The 24379-nt window shown below is 32.8% G+C and overlaps 1 protein-coding gene across 7 annotated transcripts; it reads left to right on the top strand.

The window, feature by feature from the left end:
• The first annotated feature begins 111 nt into the window (after positions 1 to 111).
• spz4 (Spaetzle domain-containing protein 4) lies at positions 112 to 23210 on the top strand. Of its 7 annotated transcripts, none has more exons than XM_033482387.2 (10): positions 112 to 201; positions 7137 to 7308; positions 9370 to 9640; positions 9760 to 10004; positions 10470 to 10761; positions 11551 to 11778; positions 11967 to 12161; positions 12248 to 12428; positions 13253 to 13341; positions 17703 to 18610. In XM_033482387.2, the coding sequence occupies exons 2-9, from the start codon at positions 7243 to 7245 to the stop codon at positions 13293 to 13295; spliced, it is 1521 nt and encodes a 506-aa protein (XP_033338278.2). In that variant the 5' UTR covers positions 112 to 201; positions 7137 to 7242; the 3' UTR covers positions 13296 to 13341; positions 17703 to 18610. The 7 variants fall into 7 exon arrangements, with proteins under 7 accessions (XP_033338278.2, XP_033338279.2, XP_033338281.2 ...); XM_033482388.2 differs by having other exon boundaries at positions 133 to 1179; XM_033482390.2 differs by lacking the exon at positions 112 to 201 and adding an exon at positions 2609 to 2964 and having other exon boundaries at positions 10488 to 10761.
• Positions 23211 to 24379: the final 1169 nt, after the last annotated feature.

Raw genomic sequence — 24379 nt, 5'->3', positions numbered from 1 at the left:
ACGAATGAGTAATAAGTAAAAGAAAAAAGGCAACATTGCAACCAATGACAGCATTGTAAGATCAACAATATATATAGACAATTATGTATATATGTATACAGTACACCTACGTGCAATGTATCGATCCACTTATTCACGTTTGCAAATTTAAAATTCAAAGAACACTATTCTCTTCTGCATTTCAACGAACGACAAAATGACGTAAGAACTAAAACTGATATCTATATATTTTTTGTATTTTTATTATGATACGTTATAAATAATAGTACGTTGTAACCATGTATTAATATTTCATTTTACGTTAGTAATTTATTATAACCTATTTGTACAGATAGTTATCTGAAAATACATAAAATATCTCTGTTACTTTTAATGACGAGAAATGCGTAAGAAAAAAATGTTTGACTCACAATTATTGTGATAGAACAGATATGTATTCCTCAAGATTATTTGCCTTTCAGAGTTAAACATTTTTGCTCTCTTACATATTTCTTTGTACATATTATTAAAAACAACAGATATACTTTTGGTGAAAATATTTACCCTATATAATCAATATCTTTTTAATTTCTTAAAAATATATAGTAATCTAAATTAAGAAATTTTTAGAGAGTTAATTATTACTTTCATAATGTTATAAGCTATATGTAATAAAATTGTATGTACATATGTAATAAGAACTGAGATCACATGTTTACAAATAAGCAAAAATACAAGATTAATAATATTACGTAAACAAGTATATATTTCCGACTATTACTGACTTAAATAATAATTACGGCAATCGAAAAATTATTAAAGCAACATTATATATTTATCTATAAAACAACTTTTATAACAATTTTACTAATTCGTATAAAAAAACACAATATTTTAAGAGTTAAACGAAACGTGTTAACATTTCATTTATGATAATAAAATATTACACATAGATGCAACAACAAAACAAATATAAAAGGAAGTAATCTACATATATCGCAACATATGAAATGTGTTACGTTGTATGTACATCTTATTTTGTAGTTTTAATTTATACTACGTTAGTATTGAATGCCGTAGCTTGATGTTTAATACGTTCAATATTAGATGTTTAACTTGTTTACAAAAAGAAATTAATTTGTTACAAATATACGAATTCTTGATATAGTGCTCAGCTTTGGGGTATCTACCCTGCACAGTGTAAGTGGAACAATTTAAACAATCGATTTCTTAAATCGTATCTATTGGTTTTCAAATGTCACATAACCTATATAATAAACCACATCAATGGGCATAATTTAAGAACTTCATGCTGCTATGATTTGTAAAACATGATCAGTTTTATATAAATGTTGACTGAGTCTTTGTAGTGATCGTAATATACAAAGTGTATTATTTAAATAGATTATTGCGAATATTTTTGAAACCATTGGTGATATCAGAAAACATTTCAAATAAAAGTTGACTAACTCGTATGTATACACAATAATGATGTGAATAATTTTGTATAAGTAAATGCGTGCAAAGAAAATTCGGAGAATAACTTTTTTAATTCAAATGCATATATCAGACATGAATCTACTCATCTCTGCATATACATATTGTATACATATTTCATTTAACATTAATCGATGAAAGCTGTTTATGTATATATCATAATTTTAATATCAAGTAATCTTATAATTAACTAATTTATGAAACAAATAAATGATAATTTAGACTTACTATATGTTTAGTTCTTCTTCACAATGTTATTCAAGTACCTTTTAAAGCTTCAGCTCCTCAGTACGAGCAGTTAAAATCACGCGGTTGATTGTTACTTACACGGATGATACTGCTAGGTGTCTCTACTTAAGTTACAGCTTCTACCAACAGCTACTAGATGCCATCACTATCGCCCGCTTACCTAATGTCAGCTTTAAATTTTTTACACACGTTTTGGTTTCCAAGATATCTCGAAAACGTGTTGTTGAACCCTAATTCTGAGATTTGTTTTTATGTATATATGCAAAATCTATGTATTATACTTATTCAAGAAATATGTACTTATGCATTATTTCCTTACAACGAAAAAAATAACAAAAATCGAATTACGTTTGTATATGATTCCTATACACACGATTTTCTCAGAAAATGCATAAAAATTTTCAACTGAAAAAATTAACAAATGACTGCTCTTTTTAACAGATTATTCAAATATGTATATTTAAATGGTTTATTAAAAATACACAGATAGAGTGTTTAAGTATATAGTTAAGTTGAAATTATTCGTCCGTATTTATAGTCCAATGTATTTTACCTAATTTGTTCTTCACGCTTTCGTGAGTTCTTTTTAATCTTTCAGCATAAACAATAAAAAATTGGAATCAAATGTTTTTCTAAAAATTATTTGCTCTAGAAGTTCCATTCAAATCGGCAGATGTTGCCAATGGATTAGATTCGATTAATTGGAATAGACGTAGAATCATCTTTTATATGTTGTAGTACTCTTTGCACGACACCCTATGTATCGAACAACTATGCGGGTAAATAATATCGATGCAAGTTCAATGATGTATGCAAATGAAATAACGAGTCAAGGAGTTGACTCACGAAGCCAGCTTTTGTCGTGTGACTCATTCGTCGAGACAGTATCGAATAGACTGCGGTTGCATCTCGAACGCGCGTTACTCCCTCAATCGTTTTTATTGAGATACGACGTAAAAAAGCACCGAAATGTGCGTAGTGAAAAGAATATGGTATTTTCCAGTGATACAAATTTTAAATTACAATGCGACAACCACAGCGTGCACTCGCGATGAAATCGGAGTTGATAAAAAGATTTCGTCCGTTCCGTGGGGAAAATCGTTTCGAATCTTCCTCAATTCGTTATTTCTTTTACCTTACTTTTTTCCTTCAAAAAGTGTATGGTTTAATAGATTTTTATGCCATAATGATATATAAGATTAAGGATGAAGTCGATTATCTACGAATTTTTATTGTAACGTAAGTTCTCCATGTTTTAACGAATGATTTGGATATTATAAGTAAAATGTTTTATAGGGACATACTTTCAATTCGTGAATTATGGTTGCAGACTCGGCTACATTTTTGTATCATGTACGCATATGAATTGTTTATTGCATACATGCACAGATACGAGGCAAAAAATGTGAATATGCATATTATTATGCATTATCATATCGCTTTTTTTACGTCGCGGCATTCTCAATAAACTCTTTATTCATTAGTTCATTAAATTATCGATTTTTACAAATATTCGATTTCGTACATTGACCGCGCATCCGCCTCCGGCAATTTGACTGTCAGTTTGTGCGAAGGTATTTTGACGATCACTTTATTCCACTATTCCGTAGAGGTTGTTTATTATACTGACATAGGATAGATTTGTTAAACTTATTGCTGCAATACTATGACGTATGAACAATTAAAAATATTTGATCATGTTAATTAGTATTATTACGTACATTTTAGCAACATAAGAACACTATAATAGCGAATTCCACAGCTCTCGAGAATGTGTTTGTTTCAAATATAGAATTATCTTTGCGGATATGAAGTAAGCATACAAGATTATGAATGTGTATGATACATTTTGAATAATAACTGTAAATAGACCAGAAGCTGTACTGTATTTCACGTGTACATAGATTGCTGTATGTGTATTGCTGGTTATATAAGTAGAAGTTCATACATTAATAACTTACAAAAATTAGTTTATTATATCTTTCGATTCAGCACATTCTTGCCAATATGATACAAATTCATTTTTGTTATTTATATGAAAATACGATTTTCTTGTATCAACTTGAGAATGTACTTAATGATATTTGTATCATTTTACGTCGAGTCTTATCTTCTCTTACCTCATTTCCTATCATTTTCTTATTGTCGTTATTTTCTAACAGTTTTATGAAGTGAAGTACGATACAGTTTTAAAATGTTATATAGCATGAGTGTTATATTTCACTTAGTCACAATGTAGATCATTATCTAAAAAAGCTCTTTATCTAATCTTATACTAACGTTGTATATATATATATACATATATATACGTTGTATATCGTGGCAATTTTCAAATAATTCACGATGTCGAATTTGCGAGTTCGAAATACTGAAATTTACAAACTCGACGCTTGTCCAATAGTAATAGAAAAATAATCAAATTCAAGCTAAGAAGTGCTAAACTAATTACAATAAACTATAGCCTGGCGAAATAAAGAAAATAAAGCAACGACATAAATCACTGTTTTATAGGTGAAATTTTGTCATTTTTTGTATTTTCAGTGCAGCTAGTACATTGATGAATGAGTAGGGGTGTGTGGGTATCGGAAACATTCGGGTACTCGAAGTCATATCCGATCCCAAAAACTTTCGTGAATCCGAAATTCCAAAATGGGATTGGGGAGGCTTTAGACATTTCATTCGTTCTTCTTGATTGTGTATCGTCTGCCTCAGATGCGCAATAAATATAATATATAACATATTTCTAGATTTATAAACATTCCCCAATCCGCTTTCAGGATTTTGGGTCCCCGAAAATTCTCGGGCCTCAATTTCAAATCCGGATAACCGAATGTTCCGGATACCCAAAAGTTTTGGGTCTCGACCCAGAACCCGAAGAAAATACCCGACCGGATTTTAACCCGAAATATCTCGGGTACCCACCCACCTCTATGAATTAGTCATCTGATAGCTGGAAAGGTTTTCTATGGCCTACACTGCCTTAATTAGTAAATTTTGATTAGACAATTACGTCTTCCATTCCTATCCGCTTCTGTTCGATGTTTCAAAAAACTCATTTCAAAAAATTAATATTTAGGTTCATTTCCGACTTATTAACACTCAACACCAAAGAACTACAACACTGCCAGATTTTTCGAAAGTAATGTAATAGAACTATACGCGGTCGTTCCTTTAGGGATGAAATTTTTGTGTTAAAATAACGTGAAATAATCGATGCGAACTTGTTCAAAAGAGCTTGTTTCTAGTCGTTACTTACTTAAATACAGTAATAACGACACACGATTTAGATCAGTGTAGTCAATAATAACGTACCTATCTCGGTATCGAATTCTAGAGCCAAGTCATACAGGCCACTTTCGTGTCATGTGGCCGCCCGAAACCAAGGGTTTTAAATATGTCATTACAGGGTGCTTCATTTGAATAGTGGTCGAAAGGGGCACTCTTCATGCTTCCCAAATACGTAGGTACCAATAGGTAGTAAACTGTTCGAGGGCTGAGAAGATCGCGCGCATTGTGGTCTCATTATTGACTGTTGTGTCGCATTTGAAGGTTTATGATATGTCAATCACTATTGAGCTGGAAGCTAGACACTTAGAAATGCACGAGTTTACTAGAAGCGTGTGTAGTAATAAATCAGCTACTGCTAGCTTAACTACAATATTAGACAGTTGAAAACATCACTTATTGTACGCATCTTCTCAAAAAGCAAATTTTAATCATTCGTATCATAAACCTCGGTGGCAATATTTGAAATAGTATTTTATGAAACAGTGTATTTGCCAAACATAAATTTATGAAAACGATCCGAGTTACGATTGATTGGATCAGTGATCATTCCAATTTTTATTGCATAATAAAGCGCACGTTTTTGTCTGTCTATTAAATTTGTCTCTTGTCTACACGTATGAACGTTCCACACACACACACACACACACACACAATCGAATAAATCCCGATGAATTTCTTAAACGTACTGATTAGGGTCATTGAAAGGAGAAGAATTTGTATCACTGTTTACAATATATTGTAAGCGTGTTTACAGTCATCAGTCAAGATTTGAGAACATTTCTTGAGACCTTAGGAGTATCATGTTATTTCACTATTTACAACAACTGTTATGAATTTTTCGTACTCAAGGTTATGTAAAAGCCACAATATTACAGGTGGTTGAATTCGTCTTGACCTCAGCTATTATATAGCGATAATAAAAATATATCATTTCATTAAAAAAAAACTTCGATGACCTTGAAATCTCAAAGAATATAACCTTGAACAAATTTTGTTGCCTATCATAATATTTGCCCCTCTGAATCAATTAATGTTTCCCTTTGACATCTTTTTCTATCATAAAAAGTAAGCGAGATTTTAAATGCTCAAGTTAGGTGAGACACCCCGTATTGTATGAAGTCTGTAACTTCCGTTGTAAATAACTGCGAAATTGTAAATGATGTAGAAGAACTTGAATAACATTTTTCTTTTATCGTTTTCTATGTGGTTCCATAATTTGTGTTCAAATTCAATTCTTCGCTTCTTTTGGAAAATATATATTTTATCATATTATGTCACTTTCGTTGCATGCATGCGCCACAGTTATTCAAGATGTAGACCCCCTCTAAGCTTGCGATAATCTCTACACTGATTAATGCCAACGCGAATGATTTGTACCTTCCGCGTTTTAACTTAGTTCCAGCTTGAGAAAGACTTTCATATTTCGTACAACTGGAAAAGATAACATTGATAAATAATTATTATAATTTACAAAAATCGATGTGATAAATCTGTAGATTTTGGTATGTTTAATAATGAATCAAAAGGCTGTTAAAAATTTCAGCAACAATACATTTTTCGACTTCAAAAATGCGTGACTTTTATCGTGTGATTTTTAAGCTGACAAACAAAGAATTAAAAGATCAGTCCTTGAAAGTATAAATATCTTTTGTTTTCAATTGTACGTATATAATACACTAACTGTACTTGATTTATACACTGTTTACGCACTAATTTATAGTATTATAATACACATCACATTATTCTACTGATATCTCAATAGTATTACCGACTCTAACATTGCCAATTAATGTTATAGTTCCGATATCAACGAGTTCTTTTAAACGAATACAGAAAGTGTTAAAGTAGCTAGATGTTGGACATTTTCGAAAAAAAAGAAACAGTTTTTGCGGAGATCTGCTATCATCTCAGCGTAGCGGTTATAGTGTAACCTGGCCGAATAGCCGAATCATTGCATACATAGAGTAATATCTTGAACTGCTTTCCCCCAAAGAATTGTAGAACTGTAAACAATTCTAGATTTGTCTGCGTAGCCATGCGCGTTCAATACTTATCCAGACAGCTACGTATCTTATCATTTGTTCAAACCCGCCTGGTTTATAGCTGACACGCTATGATTGCAGTTTACCGCCAGCCTCAAGACGGCACGAAGAAAGAAAAGAGAAACGCAGTTTTGTGGTGATTTTCGATACGTATCTCCAAAACTGAAGAACGATAGTAGCTAGTAGGATGTCACGTGACGAGGCTGATAGAGGCTGGGCATGGATGATCGTCGCCGCTGTAACCATCATTAATGTAAGTTTTTCATTTTTCATCGTAGTAATATCGTGATGCATTTTATATTTACTTTATACTTGATCGTTGATATTTGCTCTAACAAGTATAATTACTATATATTTTATAAAGTATTATGACTACTGAATGAAGGTAGATGATCGTTTTTATCATTGCTGATTGTATATTCGTCATCGAGATTCCCCCTATTTCATATTATGTTTTAGTAAGTTTTTAATAATACAGATAGTATCGGCAAGATTTGTTGTTTTACATTTATTGCTTTAAAATTGTTTGGTTAAGTTAGATGCCGGGTAATTTATTAATCATATTGCAATGGAAAGTTGACATTTTTTTTTTATTAAACTATGAAACCTCCTACGGGGGGTTAATAGCAAAAGTTGTTATTCTGTATAATTTGAATTTCTGCAAAGTTGTAATGGAAGTATACTTGAAAGTAATTAGAAAATAAGATAATGATCTCATTATCAGCGGAACCAGGAAAATCAGGAAGTTCACCCAATCTTTTTACACACTCACGGTACCATTCGTCACATATAATTTACAGTTACAATTAATAGTGACAATGCTTATTTAAAATATATAACGTCGATGAATTTAGTTGACATGAAAAAGTGACGATGGATACATAATTGAGAATGAAAACGGTGTTCACTTAAATTGACCATTTAAATTTAAAAGATCCGCAGGACGTCAAACGCCTGGTCGAATCGTGTATTAATTTTTTAATTATATTAATTATATTATTATATTTAATTATATTATCCAAAATAGAATGTAGATGAAAGAGATCAAAGCAATTTTTATTTAAATAGTACTGTAATTTTTCAGTCATTTTCGCAGTCACAATGATATTATATTGTATTAATACTATAATAATATATTATATATTATATTAATACTATATTATATTATATTAATACTATATATAATATATTATATATATATATATGACATAAGGAAAGGAATTATAATAAAAGATTTGGGAGATATGTAAAAATTCTAGGGTTCAGAGGGAAAATAGCGTAAGATTAAATTTTTCAATGGAATCTACAGAAAAAATATTGTCTGTGTATCATTTGTATAATCCCCGCTCTAAATACCAATCGTTGCATGTGATTTAAAATCTAAGATATTATTCAGAATAGAATGACATATTAAGAAATGTCAACAGATTAATAACTTTCAAAGCTTATACACAGATTACAACAGCTTATGGATTAAATACTGATCAAGTTATGTAGTTGGAAATCGGGTGATCAGCGAGAAAAGTATGCATTATTAATTTACGTTATAGATAGCGGTGTATTTAATTTCAGAAATTGTTATTTACTGGATCTTTAGTTGACAAGCCAATGAGCGTTTTCTGTTTTCATAAAAACGAATTATTACAAATTGTTCAGAATTCCTTACTTTGTACTCAGAATTTTATTAAGTTTTCTTGGGCAGTGTTTTTCTTGTTTAATTTTCTGACGTTATCAAGGGAAACAAAGATAATAAAAATGTGAGTGGAAGCGCTATATAATATTTTACATACGTATCTAATCGTTAAAATGTATTTATCTCTTCTGAGCGTTTTAACCTGATAAATATAGTATGCACATTGTTGCATTTATATGCAACTTTATTTATGCAATTTATTTATATGCAATTTTACGATAAGAAAGGTCATTAATCTATTAAATGCACACACTTAATAATAACAACAATAATATCAATATAACAAATGATAATTACGATTAATTGTCCAGATAATTAAGATTAATTTGTTCCAATGATTTTGATATTTAAATATGATGTTACAGTGAATCACATTTATATATTCGGACATTCTTTAGGAAAACAAATTTACTTTCAAAATTGGTCCACAAGGTTTGAGTTATTTTCTCGCAAATTAGAAACATTAGTCTATCAGATAACGTGTAAAAGAAATGTCTAAAAAATCGTAATTGATCAGAATCGCTGGATTTGGATTTAGAATTGGATTCTCCAATTAGTTTCCATATTTGTTACATACGTATGTGTACATACGTTGTATTTTGAATACGACAATTGTTACAGATGTCAATACTACCTATACAACAATGCTTCGGTCTCATTTTCACGGAACGTTTCCTTGCACTTGGTATTACTGCCACACAAACGTCCTTAATTCTTCATTTAAATGGGACAATTACGTGCAGTCTAGGCTTGATAAGCGGGCCGATGATGAAAAGGTTCACATTTCGAAAAGTTGCTTTTGTCGGCAGCATGACAATTGCAGTTGGCATCTGCATGACTGCGTTTGCAGTCTCTGTTCCTTCTATTATCTTCACATATTGCATTATCCTGGGTGAGTGATTTATAATATCTCTTCACGCATTCATTATAAAAGCTCTCGATTGGAGTTCGTTGAAAATGTTCAGTTGCTATAATGGACTATATGGGATTCTATCGCGGCTTAATTCGCAGGCATCGGTTTCGGAATCATGTTTCCAGCAACGACCCTAGCAATGAATACGTACTTCCGGAAGAAACGTAATATGGCAATGGGATGCTCGGTTACTCTGACCGGTCTCGGTCCTATCTTAATGCCTCTTCTAATAACAAAATTACTAGAGAATTATGCTACCACCGGAACTCTTTTAATTCTCTCTGGTATTGCTGCACATGCTTTCATTGGAGCGTCATTGTTAAAACCATTTAGAGAAATGGAGGTAAGTCATAGACACGTTAAGATGCGATCGTTGTTAAGAAGACACTAAACGTTGCATAAAGAGTTCATATTTGGGTGTCACTCGTAATCCCATTGACAACGACGTATCATAGAAAAGAAACTAATTCAAGAATAATTGTGTCTCGGAATCATTTGTGTCGGTAGAAATGAAAAATGAAAATACGATTGTTAATTTTCATGATCATATTACTTCTCTTACATTCTTAATTTTTTAAATACATTGAAAAATATTTGCAGAAGTTGGGAAGTTCGAATGTTTTTTTCTTAAATCGTTTCCAAACATTATTTTCTACGAAACTTTTCTGTGTAATTTCACGTTACTTTGTCAGAAAATATTAAAATCTTTTTCGTCTTATAAGATTTTAACACTGCAGTTTTGTGTCTTCTTCATATTGTAGGTGACGAACGCGGACTTACGTTCACCGTCAGATTTGATTTTAAATAGATTTCATGTATCACGAAGGACAATGACACCATGGAATCTTCCGTAGAATGTATCGACGCTCGTGTTACCAAAGGATTTGAAGAATTGGACCTGAAAAATAAAACTGACGTGAATGATGCTGAAAGTAAATGCCAACTCTTGTATAAAAGTGACAATATCAAAATTAAAACGTCCACGCCAAGCCTGAATGATGAGGGTAAAAAGGAAGATAAAAAAACGTTTCTGTCAACGATCTCAGAGAATTTGGATCTCGATATGCTGAAGGACACTCGTTACGTCGCAGTTATATTAGGTAACGTCTCAATTGTTTAATATATTGTTTTTCTTTCTTTCCTAAATTCTCCTGACGCTGTTAACAATCAACTGACCAAGCAGTCAGTACTATGAATGATTAAAATCGTGAAACGAATGGCGGCACTAACGGCAATGAAAGATTGACATAATCGAAGCATGTACATGCAATACTGCAAGTTTGAAATCGAGATAGGAAAACATGCACCGTATTTCTGGAACCAATAATTCACGTTCTAGGCCGTCGCTTAAAGCTGTACCGTGCGATCAGACACCAGAAAAAGCGAATGGTAATTGGCACTAAAATCCGCTATCTGAATCAAGATAGTCTAGAACTGGCCTTGAAGGATAAGGGAAAAAATACAAAACAACCGTGGAATATATTAAGATAAAAACAGGATGCACTATAGCAAAAGTGCTGCCAATAGTAGCAGGAACGAGAAAGGCAATGCCCTTTGAAACAATCCAGAATCTGAGGATATCGTCGATAGCTGAAAAGATTGATTAGTTATCTTAATGATTGCACCGAGATCATTCATATGGATAGCAAACGTTTTACGGTTTAAATATATTTAAAAAATCAATAAATATACAATGTGGAGCACAAGGAAGAATATGTTCTGGTTTAGGTCTGGGTTAGATAGACTACATGGCGGGAGATTATTAAACATAAATGATTGTGATCTTGTATCTTTTTGATGCAGCTAATATAACCAGTGTTGTATATAATGAATTAATTTTATTATTGGCGTCTAATTAACTGCCACTATGTATGTTTTCTCTACAATAGGGATGGGAATATCTTTGGTCGCTGAGACAAACTTCAACGCTTTGATACCCTTCATTCTTGCCGAGCTGTCTGGACTTCAAAGAACTTCGATAGCAACAGTCATGTCGATTCAAGCTGCATCAGATATTACTGGACGATTGTGCGTTCCACTTTTGGCACAAAAAGCTGGTTGGACGCCAAGGAATCTTTACATATTATCGTTGATCGGCTCGACCATTGGAAGAACTAGTAAGTACAACAATTCATTATTTGAATACAAAAATTTCTCAAGCGTTTTCAATTTGAATCGTTTACCATCCGCAAAAGTTAAAAGTTAAAAGTACGTTACATTGATTAGCATCTGAAGAACAGTGTTTCATGCAGTGCAAATTATTGAATACAATCAAATTTAATTGAATAAATATTATCGGTTTCAGTATTATCGATCTGGGGAAGCAGCTACGCTGTTGTTATCGGTGTTGCATTGATTATTGGCATTGCAAAAGGGACGAAAGCTGTTTTCCAAACGTTAATAATTCCTGATTACGTGCCACTTGAAAGATTGCCCGCTGCCTCGGGCATGCAAATGGTTTCCAATGGTATACTATCTATTGCCATAGGCCCAATCATAGGTAAATGTTCATTTACTTCACTATCTTCTCAAACACTAGAATAGATGTAGATCTCTACATCTATTACTGTTCTGTTTGCGTTCAAGGTGTAGTTCACGATGCGATGAACAGTTACGTAGGTGCTCTTCATTTCACTTCTTTCTTAAGTCTCTCTTGTGTCTTTCTGTGGTACGCGGGAGGACTTTGGAGGATAAACAAAGACACTGAGGATCGTTACAAGAAAGGAGAAATGAAAGGTGTACCGGATGATGCGTATGAATCTAGCACGTAAGATACTGTTATGTAATTTAATTGGTAAATTTTTTTTTAAATTGTATAACTTAGCGATGGTATAAATTCTGTACCTGGGGGCTAGATCGATCCATGTTCTTCTATAACAATTTTCATCAAAGCAGAAATCATTACAATATCCCTAAACGTTCCTAAATTTCATGTTCTCAATGTCACACGAATGTGATTGTGTTATTAAATTGGTCTCAATCTCAGCTATTAGACACATCAATAGTCTTACAATTTTGGAAAATAAGACCTTGACAAAATTGCTGAAACTTTTTCATTTTTAAATTCTTTTCCATCATCAAAGATAAGGGAGAAATTTTAATAAGGGAAGAGTAGTAATATGATGACCACAACATTTTAGCAAAGTAAATTTGGACTAGTTTATCTCTTAGATACAGAATTCTACTTTTTCATTTACTTTATCTTCATGCCATACTTCAATAGCGCTATCAATAATACAATAACAGATACAATAACCAAAATCTGGACATTTCATCGTCATTGTTCAGACTGCCAGTTCTGGAGAATTCCAGTTAGTATAGAACAATTCCCATTTGTCCAAACTCATCCCATTTGAAGTGGAACCAAATTGGGATGAAAATATTGATCCTTATTAAAGAACTAAATACTGAATCTCTGTTATTGCAACAATAAAATAATCGATATTTGAATAATAAAGAATGTACTATATAATTGGTTTTGTAGTTCTGTCAGTTTTGCGAAATTTACGGACCCACGGTCATTAAAATTGAAGCCATCGTTCCATAATCTCAATAATAGTAATTACATTATATATTAATATTTTATTACAGATTTTTTCACAAGGATTCAAAGGGACCAAAGAAATTAAAATAAAAAAATAACTTGGGCTTATAATACTCCACTTAACTGTATAATTAAGGTCAGGGTTGAAAACAGCTACTCGCTGCACCTTGACTCTTTTTTTGTAGCAAATGTGTTTAATTTTTTGTTTCTCGTTTTCTAAGCACATTATTGTGTCTAATAATGTTTGATATTCATATTTTTGTATATATGAATACTAGACATTTTTCCTGCTATTTATAAAAGCTTATACAATTATACAATACTCATTAAATTCACAATTGTAATGTAGGTGTATATACAAATTCATTCGGAATTTTTTTTTACAGAAATCAACTTCTTGTTTTCAGAAAAAATAAAAATATCTTCTTCCTTGAAATATTTGCTATCATTTTTTTGTGGGTTTCCTCTATCTTTGGCAATTAATAAATCCTCTTGCGAAGAAAAGAATGACGACTTTGAATCGATAAAAAACCGTCAGTATACATATTTCCAAATTTCTCTCATTGTTTGGAGTATCTTGAAGATCATGAATTCAGTCTTATAATCAATAGTGCCTTGTAGTTCAGATTTAATAGATTTATAGAAAGTCTGTACTTTAAAGTGATGACCCACGGAGATATCGAATGTCTATAGAACGATAATTTTAGCTAATTCTACATTATAGTTTCGTATTTGTTAATTGTGGGCAAGTAGATTAAGATTAAAATAATTTTCACATCTGTGCTCAACGATCATAAGTAGCAACATATAAAAAGTGTCTGTTCCTCTTTTGAAACGTGGAAGCGTACTAACGGAAGAATGTGTGTTTACTTAAATACGTTGTCTTCGCACAGGAGTGCGATACTGCAGTGAAAGAGGCTGCAGTGACAGTGGTTTCGAGGTCAGTAGAACACACAGTAGGTTCCATTATAATCCGTAAACAGCATTTACGATCATGAAAAATTTCTTCACAAATTTTACCATAATTTTATACAATACAAATTTAAAAATAATGTTAAAGAGAAACGGCACGATTACGAGTATTGAGTACAATGATTATCTAATCACATTGCATTAATTAGATAAATTATCACCTAGTAGAGGACTTGAATGAATTTTTAAGATATATTACTAGGTTTTGTTATCAGGATATGACAAAAACAAACCTTCAGATAAGAGAGGCTCTTCTGTAAGAAATGAATATGGACATCTTTATTACATGTAATTTAAGTAGTATTTGATAGGAATTTCAGCTAAATATTTTATACTAGTACAAAACTAATTCTCCAAAACAAGTTTTGCGGTTCCAGATATATTTTCGTTTCATTCAAATATTTTTAATTTGATTCAATCATTTTCAAAAAATGACAGCTATTAGAACTAGCAATTTCCAACTTCCTTTGGCTGTGAAAAAGAAGAAAATATGCACGGATGAAAATCGTTAACGACTAGATAATGTTACATTAAAATTTGATCTAAATTGAAATAAATCCAGCACTTATATAATTTCAGTACCAATTATAACATTAATTTTAATTTCAATTATTTGTTGTCACTGTCCGAAGCGACTGCAGTGCCAAATCAAATGACTGCCTTATCAGCGTAATTCGCACCAACAGACTCGCTAAGTCAAAAGATTCATATCAGTGAAACTCGCTCTAACAGAATATACAACTTTTGTAAAAACGAGATATGGACCCATAAATCAAAAGACTGTCTTATCGATGCAATTAGTTTGGTCCAGTGTGACATTCATCTCGACTAACATTACTATTTCCGGGGCCGGCCGAGTCCACGCTGAAATGCGCGCACTTGCGAGGCAAAACCACCTTTCTCCTAATTGATCAAGGAAGAAATCCGTTGGGGCGACCAGTCGCGTAGCCCTTGCTACGTCACTGAAGGGGCCCCGTGACACACATCAATGGGCCCAAAGGTAACGGTACCGGCAACAGTGACCTACTCTTCGGCCGACGTTGCTCTCTCTTCCCCTTTCTTCCCTCGTAACTCTGTCTTGCTTTCTCTTGATTCTCGGTCAAGCGAGCGTCGAACGCTCCGCGAAGGACTTCCCGGCCCGTACTTTTACCAATGCTGGCTTACCGATGCCCGTTCGCGTCGCGTGTGAGCCGCCGGCTGATTACAGTCAGTAATGAAAGCGTCCTCTTCGCGCGTGGAGGTGCTGACATGTAGCCACGAATGCTCGCTCCCTCGTCCCGTCGCCCTTTTTACGGTAGCAATCGGCTTCCCAGTGTAAACGATACGCGTCCGAACCAGCCGCGTTGATACCGCCAATACCTTCTGGGCCGACGGTCCAACCCTCTAAACGACCGTCAAATACGAGTTATGAATGTAATCGGGAGTCTTGTTCTCCAGGTGAGCTTATTTCGCCCGTATTAATATTGAAAAACCGGAAAACTTTGCAATTTCTATGCAATGTAACATTGCTGTAGTGACAACCTGCGTACAGATACTGCGACTCTGCAACAGGCGCAAACAAAAAGTGACCAGTTTCGAAGTCTAATAATAAATAATACAATCTAAATATAGTATAACCTACTTGACAATAAAGCTACCGTGACCTAAACGCGATCAACGTTTGTTACTTCATAACGATGACAAGACTGAATTTCTCGAGCATTTTCTTCACAATTTTTATTATAATGGGTTTGATCAATAAGTTTCAATTCATTCACACAATCATTTCCTATGAAAGAGTCCTCACGATTTGAACAACTTTGGAATACAAAAATGTGAAACTGATCATCTTGATCGGTTCGGTAGGTTTAGTGTTAAGGGTGACAGATTCTAGATTAAGGAAAGCAAATCGCGATTTAGCTATTGTCACATTCAATTGTTTATGCATGGATCCACTTAAATTCATTTGCATTTATGACGCTTGATTCCATCAGTTGCACCTACGGCGATAGTTATTAGAAGTTAATTGTTGAAATGTTGATAGTCGAACGTTGAAATAAAAAGTTGGAAGAATATAGTGCAAAGTAACGTTAGATTTTAATTGTAAAGCTGTTTTATTAACGGCATCCTGCGAGCCTTCGTAAACTTCTGCCTATGTTAACGATTGCACAGAAAATGGTAAAAAAAATACCCTACTGCAATCGTGCGGCCATTGCGCTGCCAAATTCTTGTGCAGTATAGAGGAGAGTTCATTTTGTGGTTCCTCAAGTTAGCCTTTCTGTCTTGCTCTTCCTGCAGCTCATGATGATACAAAGTCGAACGATCATCCCTTACATTCAGATCTTCGAGTTCTCTTAATAAACGTATGGACAAATTTTTATTAAATATTCCACTAATTGAAACAAGAATACCAAAATGTATAGTGAAGCTTCTATGAACCGAAGTGTATTTAGAAATATCAAATAGCCGAGAGTTTTATCGGTCATTGCAATCTTTGATGAAGAAATGTTTTCTTACTTTTCGCTGCTTTTACGTTTCGATCTACTAGAAAAATCCTTATTAATTGATATGAAAACATTGTTCTGAGCATATCGTTTTCTGAGTAAATCTATTTCTTCTCTTGAGACAAACGACAATATTTCGATATCATTAGAATCGTTTGAACCAATATTTCATTTCACTTTCCTGCCCGGTTCCTACTACAAAGGGACCCCGAGAAAAATAACTTAGAGAAGTGAAAGTAACGGTTCCATCCTTTAAAATAAGTCCAGGTAGATACTTGTTTTCTCTTATGAAGTTACAATAAATTATGTTTACTCTGATCTGACCAGTTCACTTCCTTTCCAGTATAAGAAAGTAAACATATTCTATATTTCTCAATGCTATTTTGTTCGACGGTATTTATTTTTTACAGAACGCTTTGTATTTTAGTTCGACATTATTTCTTATGAAGATTTTGCATTTTGCACAGTTTAATTTATTGCGATCTAATTGTTGGACTCCGTTAATCTTCAGTATACCTTATTGTAGTATACTCAGCACGTTTGCTTCGTTCTGCACCCGATTGATACATGAGCGAATTGTGGATGGACTTTAACTTTCGATTGGTAGAACGCGGTCACGATACGTGGTACGAATTGCTAAAATTCATAACGTCAACTAATCTAACTCGTTAGAAGTAGGAGCGTAGCGAAAATATTTTAATATCCTTAATTAAATTTTAAAACTTCCCGGTTGCGATTACAAGAATATTTAAATTCTTATATATTTTTCGTATAACATCGATATTTGAATGAATCAACCCTAAATAATAAATATTATATATTTGAATTTGCAGGTCGATAGCTATCCAATTATTCCCGAATTTGACACAATCTACAGCACATTTTGAAATTTGAAATTGTTGACCTAACATATACAATATTTTCTCAATGGTTACACGAGTTCACTAAATGTTTTTATTCATGTTTTCATATAAATGATTTGTTTGTACGTAAACTCGATCATCAAAAGCTTTTATCACTTTAATTTCGTTTTATTCTATAGGTGATCATATATCAGCTCGTGCGATGTCAAGGAAGTGGTGGCCCAAGTACTTTTGGATATGATGCATCGTCAGCCTGCAGTAAACCGTACTCGCGTTCCGGACGTACGAGATTTACAAACCTGCCCTGTGACTTCCGGCGTCAAAACTGGTGTACAGTAGCTGGCAGTGCATATCCTTGGTACCTCAACCATATTATTTTATTATAATCCGGACGTAAATATTAGAAATACCTGTACTTGTACAAACATCCTAAAGGATAGCCTTCCATTCGTTTCTCTAAGAATTTAGTGACTTTAAGAATATCGTGCTTTTAAATATCTTGGAAATTTAGAACTGGTAAATAAGAATTTACAAAATCTTAGAAAGCAGTCTGCTTTTACAGCATATAACTGTAAAAACAGTGAAACTTCTGACTTCTGTTAAGATATAATTACAAACGTAATTATACTAATACTATACAGTTCGTAAAAATTGAAATATTAATTTTTTGTCTAATATTGCCAATTATTGAGATTTTATCAATGATCCTATACTGAAAATTATTTTTTCACACTTTGAATAAATATTCTTCAAAAATTAAAGAAAATAATTTATGAAACTTCTTTTCACGGATATGTTTAGAAAGACATATACAGAATAATTATATTTTTGTGAACGTTGGATGAGTATCCATATATTAGTGAGAACAGGGTGTATATTATCTTGTAACATTATATTATCGAATAACGCAGCTTTTAAATCTCTATATAAAATTTAAATTTTATATTTATAAAATAATATATTCCACGCGCAATGCAATTATATGACTACTGTAATATTTGCTGTAATTAGACTGCGGATTTTATACATTTGTAGGCTTTGTATAAGTGGAATACGCGAATAAAAACTTTAAGTAAGTTCAAAAAAAGTCTTCGTTTTATTTACTACCCAATTGTTGGTTTTCAACCAGGAACAGCAATTCCTTTTTAATTCCTGTACTTGTACAAACATCTGCAGCCTAGATTTCAGCTACTAGGACTATAAATCGTTGATTTCGTTTATAATGTCATTTTGCTAGAAAGTAGCACACGATTCATTGATAATGTTATATCAAATTGTAGCTGCAGTTAATCGATAATGTTAGGAATGTAGGTCATTAAAGTTGCATACCGTTGATATATGTATATTGTAAACTCAAGCTTGTATCATCGATGTTATATCGATATGCTTTATATTGTAACTATGTAACTTCAATGATACGCATCTTTAGGATCATCGATAAACGCTCAAGTTGGAATAAAACTCAGAGTATGGATTACGTATGAATATAAAGATAATAAGATGATGTTTAGAAAAGAAGATGAAAGATGAGATGGAGATTGAAAGGAAGAAGGACAGAATGAATTAGGACAGGAAAGTGGATGTGGAAATGAAATTAATTCAAAACAGATGTAGAAAGAAGTTATATAGGCAGGATATTTAATCATTAACAGAACTTATAAACGCGTACGTGCTGGACAATTTTCTTATTAATGACATGTATATTTTTGTTTTGCTTTAGGCACGCGGTTCGTCGTTTCGTGCAAGAGAATCAAGGATTAATGAGACGCATGTACGGAGACGAAAGGCATTTTAATGTGTTAAGAGCGGAGTTCGAGAAAAATGATGTAGAGTTGAAATATGATGATTATTATAACCATTTCGCAGACGATCATAGGTAAGCGTGAAACAAAATGACTGAAACGTTGGAGTTCATTTTCCAAGTTAATTTTCCTCTTTAATCTTTTGCACTCAAACATCTGCGATACAAACAAAAAAATGTAAAATTCGTGCAGTCCGTTGAGGCTTCCGATTGTACGTTGTTTTCTCATAATTATAAGTAGCTGAAATGCCGTTGTAACGTTGGGAAATATTCCTTTTACACCTGGCTTATCAGGAAGTCTCAACAAATGAAAATAGGATGTTGATAAAACTGTAAGTACCGTCTAAAAGCTACGAGTTTCTTTATTAAACCAGCAAACAAAAAGTGCAAAAGATTGGGTTGTTTACGCCAAATCTAAAAGCATAACGACAAACGAACTTTTAGAAAATATCAGTACGTTCAAGATTACGAGTACTTCGAGGATGAAGACAGTTTAGGGATAAGTGGTGACGAGTACGAGGGACGAGACTTCACAAGTAGATCGTTCAACAACAATCCCTCGAAACGGCTGAACAAATTCCCGAAATTGAGCGAGTACACGAGACCCCATTTTCGGCCAACCGAAAAATCGACGGTTTCGACTTCGACAACCGTTTCACCGTCAACTGCGACCGCTTCGTCCACAGTTGAATCGTTGTCATCTATAACCGTGGCATCAACAACTGCCTCTACCATTCGTGAACCAACCATCAAATCTTCGACAACTACTTTCACGAGCAGCGGCAATGAAGCTAAAAAGCAGAACACGACCGAGGAACCGGCACCAGCAACAGTCACAAGCCAGGTTGTGAAAGAACAGAATTTCAGTATCAACGAAATTTCCGAGCAGATCGACAAGGCTGAGGGAGAATTGGTAGAAGTTGCTGATGTTGTGGAGGTGTCCGAGGCGAATTTTGAGGAAACATCGACGTTTAACTTACCCGGCACCACGGAACTGCCAGACGAACTCGATTCCAGCGGAGACCTGTTTGCTACGCTAAAAGAAACGACCGTTCAAGAGACTACCAGTTCGAACGAGCAACAGGAATTTCGACCGCGACCAGAATATCGACCTGCGAATAAGCCGGAAGCTTCTTCCATGAAAGGCCAACTTTATCAGGATGTTGCAGCAAAGGAACAACAGGAACAACCGGTTCTGAAGCTGAGAGGCATGTGAGTACCGCTGGTATCACGTGCATCGATTATGAATTATCTGAGGCCGTTTCACTTTTGTTTGACACCCTCGCAACTTAATCGGGTTCCGCATAATTAATAGTGTACGTTACATGACACATTCCAAAAACTGAAAATTGAAGAAAGTAATCTGTAAGGGAAGAGTTAGTGAACTATCGTTGCGTCGGGTGTCACTTTTCTTTCAGGATAACTTAGATTGCTATACCTTTATAATTGTAGAGTTGAACTATCTAACATACTGGTCATGACATGAAACTCATTTTTTAGACAGTCAACGAAAGTACTTTTTTTTCTATCTTCTCTCTAAATGTATCCCTTACAACACAATATACATAATCTTTGGTATAAAAAATCAGTGTTGCTAACGTTATTATGAGTGAGTGGTTGCTTTATAAGTTCAACAAGACTTTGGAACGAAGACTTTAGAAGCTAGTGATTTTGAAAATCACACGAATTTGACATGAAAAGTTAATATTCTATCGTTGAAAAGAAATACTGAAACTTTTGAAACACAGTACGTATTGAAACAAATGCTTGTATATGTTTCAGAAATGCTTGTCCCGTAAAGGAAGAAGTCGTTGCTCCTTTCTGGGCGAATAATACAAGGGGAGAAGTATTAGCACTCCTGAATTTGTATCCGTTTGAGCAGTACGTTCACTGGGAAAAATGCACGTAAGTAAATATCAATGTAAACTCGTCACTCTCTCGCGATTCTCAGATAACAATTTTTGATTTACTACCTGGCTTACACAAAATATAGTAAGCATTCTAGGCTTCCACATAAAACTTGATTGTTTTAATATGATTTCAAATGTATTTCAAAACTTGCACATCTTTAAGGAAATATATTTTATATATAAAAGTAGAAAAATTTTAATGGGAATCACATTGAACTACCATATTAGCAGCTGCGCACAGAAGAACATCAAATTTTTAAAATCTGTTAAAATGATTAACTATTTATATTAGATTGAAATTGATTTAAAAAATGTAGGTTTTAGAACATCTAAAACAAATTACACAAGGTTTTGAATGGTTCTAGCCATGAAATCGTCAAAAAACATTTGCCTTGCGAGTATTAAAAAGTCATTAATGTAGTTTGTTTCGTGCTAGTTAACCGATCTATGATTAGAAACGATTTTGTTTCATAAAAGACACGAGAACAAACAGATGTACTGCAGAGACGGATGTAAATGCGAGCAGCAATACAGGCTTCATCGGTTGCTTGCCTACGATCCGAATAATGAATGCCGTGGTATCTTCAGCGATTGGTTCAAGTTTCCCAGTTGTTGTGTTTGCCGATGTTACGACTTGCCACTCGAATTTCGCGTAACATCCCGATCTCCTCGTACGCAGAAACAACGAATCAAAGTACGGCCACCACGGGACAATTACTCGTAAGAAATGGAAAACTCGCGAAATGTACATAATTCCGTTTACATGAAATCCTGACAATTCGTTTGATTGTCCATTACATAAAACGCATCGATTATTTATTATACATAAAAGTTATTTATTAACTTCTACTGCGTCTCGTTTACACAAAACTAGGGTTTGACTGTCAACGTTGATGCACACAATATATGTATGTACGCAGAAACAATTACATTCGTTTTACAGATTATTAATTATACACAAAGTATTTAAGTAATCTCATTGTGTTCTAACTTTATCGTAAGAAGCGTTACCTGTAATTATAACTAGGGTATATTGCAAAGTACTTTTGTAATTAACAATTTTATCTAAAATAAAGAAAATTAGTATTTGATACAGGACAATTTACATTGTACTAAATAACGAGCAATTTAAAAAAGGGTTAAACTACAATAAATATATTACAGCGTGTAATTTGTGCATACTATTTTTGTTTGACATGATGAAAATTTTATATGCTTAGGAAACGGAAATATATTTTGATTATGAATACTGCAGTATTATGTAGTAGTCACATGTTATATGAAATATTAAAGCAATACTACATAATAATGTTATTACGTAACATCAGTTTCTATTTATTTTACTTATAACTAACATTTTTATACTCTGTATGCACTTTTGAACGAAAATATTTAAATTTCTTTAAATTATAATCGAATTATGTCGAAAAATATGAAATAGAAAAAAATTGTAAGAATATGTTGTGAAAATAAGTTATTCGATATTTATCAATTAGAGCTGTATTTTTAAATCAAGAGAATTTAAACAATTACACAAGAATTAATATTTGCTGTTGGTCAAGATACATTGTATCTTATATTACGTTAAGAAACATTCAGAACATGTAATCGCAAAGGCTCGTGAATGAAACAACGTAAGCCATGTTTTTGTTACACCTAGTGTTAAATGTGTCAAATGAATTTGATGTACTTTATTGTAATGCTAATTGTTTACGTTTACAGAATGTGTTAATCGTCGAGAAGGAAAGAATTTTTGTTTTGTAACACGACGTAATGCGACGATAATGCCTATTCGAACGTAATTAATTTGGTTATAAGATATGTATTTATAATATCACCGTTCACATGTCTTTATACCTAAAATGTTTGGAGTAAAAACAAATATTGTCAAACAATTTTGTAATTGTCTCATAGTAATTTTGTATGTAACTACATGTATTTGCATTTAACAATAAAAAGTGGACTGATTACGAAAATGTATCATTTTTATTTCAAGGAATGATTTATATATTATACAATAACAGGACAAAATTATTCAAGTAATGACCCCCCTGCCAACACACACATATTTCAAGGACAGTTATGGGAAATTAATATATGTTAATACATACTTTTATATAACAGCAAAGAATCGACAAAACATTTATCATTATCTCATGGTTTGTATTTACATTTTATAAAATCGAACATATTGATCATTAATGTTGAATTAATATTGAACAGTACAGAACGAACGTAGACTTTTGTAAATTATCTTACATCTAAAAATCAATTATTTTGAATGTAACCTATAGTTTACGGAGCCACAGTTTTTTTTTTAAATTTAGTTACTCGCTATTTAAATAGTAATCAACGCGTTATAAATTCTTAGAAGTGAAAAATATAAAACTAAAAGTCAGTACCTATACGCATAAAATTTCGGATAAATGATCATTATCTTAACAAAGAATAATGAATTATTAGAAATCGAACTCGCCCATAAATGTATAAATAATTCGAACTCTTACGACAACCTAATAATAGTGGGTATCAAAATTCAATTGTTCTGCGCTACATTCTTTATGATGTAACAATTTAAGCTATCAACGTTTCTAAGAATAGAAATAATATTGCACTACAATGTCCCTCGTAAATGTAGAATCGAATATGATTTTTTTTTTTTGCAACATCTGAACAAACAATTTTTAGCAGATAATAATACTTGGTTACGTATATTGGACAGTGCTGAATAAACGAGTGGTGCAACACGAATACAATTAAGAATGTAATTTCTAGAGAAATACTTATTAAAGACTCGTTAAGTTAGGGCATTTTAGTATTTCAGCGTTTGTTCATCAGCGAGCAATTTCCTGTATAATCAATGCTTCTGAGTTATTAAATAAATAAATAGGGTTCAATTTTCAATAGAATAGAAGATTATTAAAGAAATACAGTTACAACATTTTAATAAGCGTATTGAAGATATTAACATCCAGGTTAAACTAGTTCATAATTTAAAACTTATATCAAATCTCCGATGTTCATTGTGTTCACAATTGTCAGAAACAGAAATGAAATAGAAACGCACATATTCTTTTCATAATTTTAATAAATCGAATATAGCGTAACAACATTCTTAAATTCTTCTAACATTTTCACAGTTTTG

This window comes from Megalopta genalis, chromosome 6, assembly GCF_051020955.1.
Source record: "Megalopta genalis isolate 19385.01 chromosome 6, iyMegGena1_principal, whole genome shotgun sequence".
Classification (NCBI taxonomy): domain Eukaryota; kingdom Metazoa; phylum Arthropoda; class Insecta; order Hymenoptera; family Halictidae; genus Megalopta; species Megalopta genalis.
The sequence above is the reverse complement of the archived record's forward strand: the minus strand, read 5'-3'. Positions and strand labels throughout refer to the sequence as shown.

Bases quoted from the DNA above. Each gene is read 5' to 3' on its own strand.
- spz4 (XM_033482387.2), top strand. From the start codon at position 7,243: ATGTCACGTGACGAGGCTGATAGAGGCTGGGCATGGATGATCGTCGCC. The intron at 7,309-9,369 runs GTAAGTTTTTCA...CAATTGTTACAG, and splicing joins CCGCTGTAACCATCATTAAT to ATGTCAATACTACCTATACA. The intron at 12,429-13,252 runs GTAAGATACTGT...ATTTTATTACAG, and splicing joins GATGCGTATGAATCTAGCAC to ATTTTTTCACAAGGATTCAA.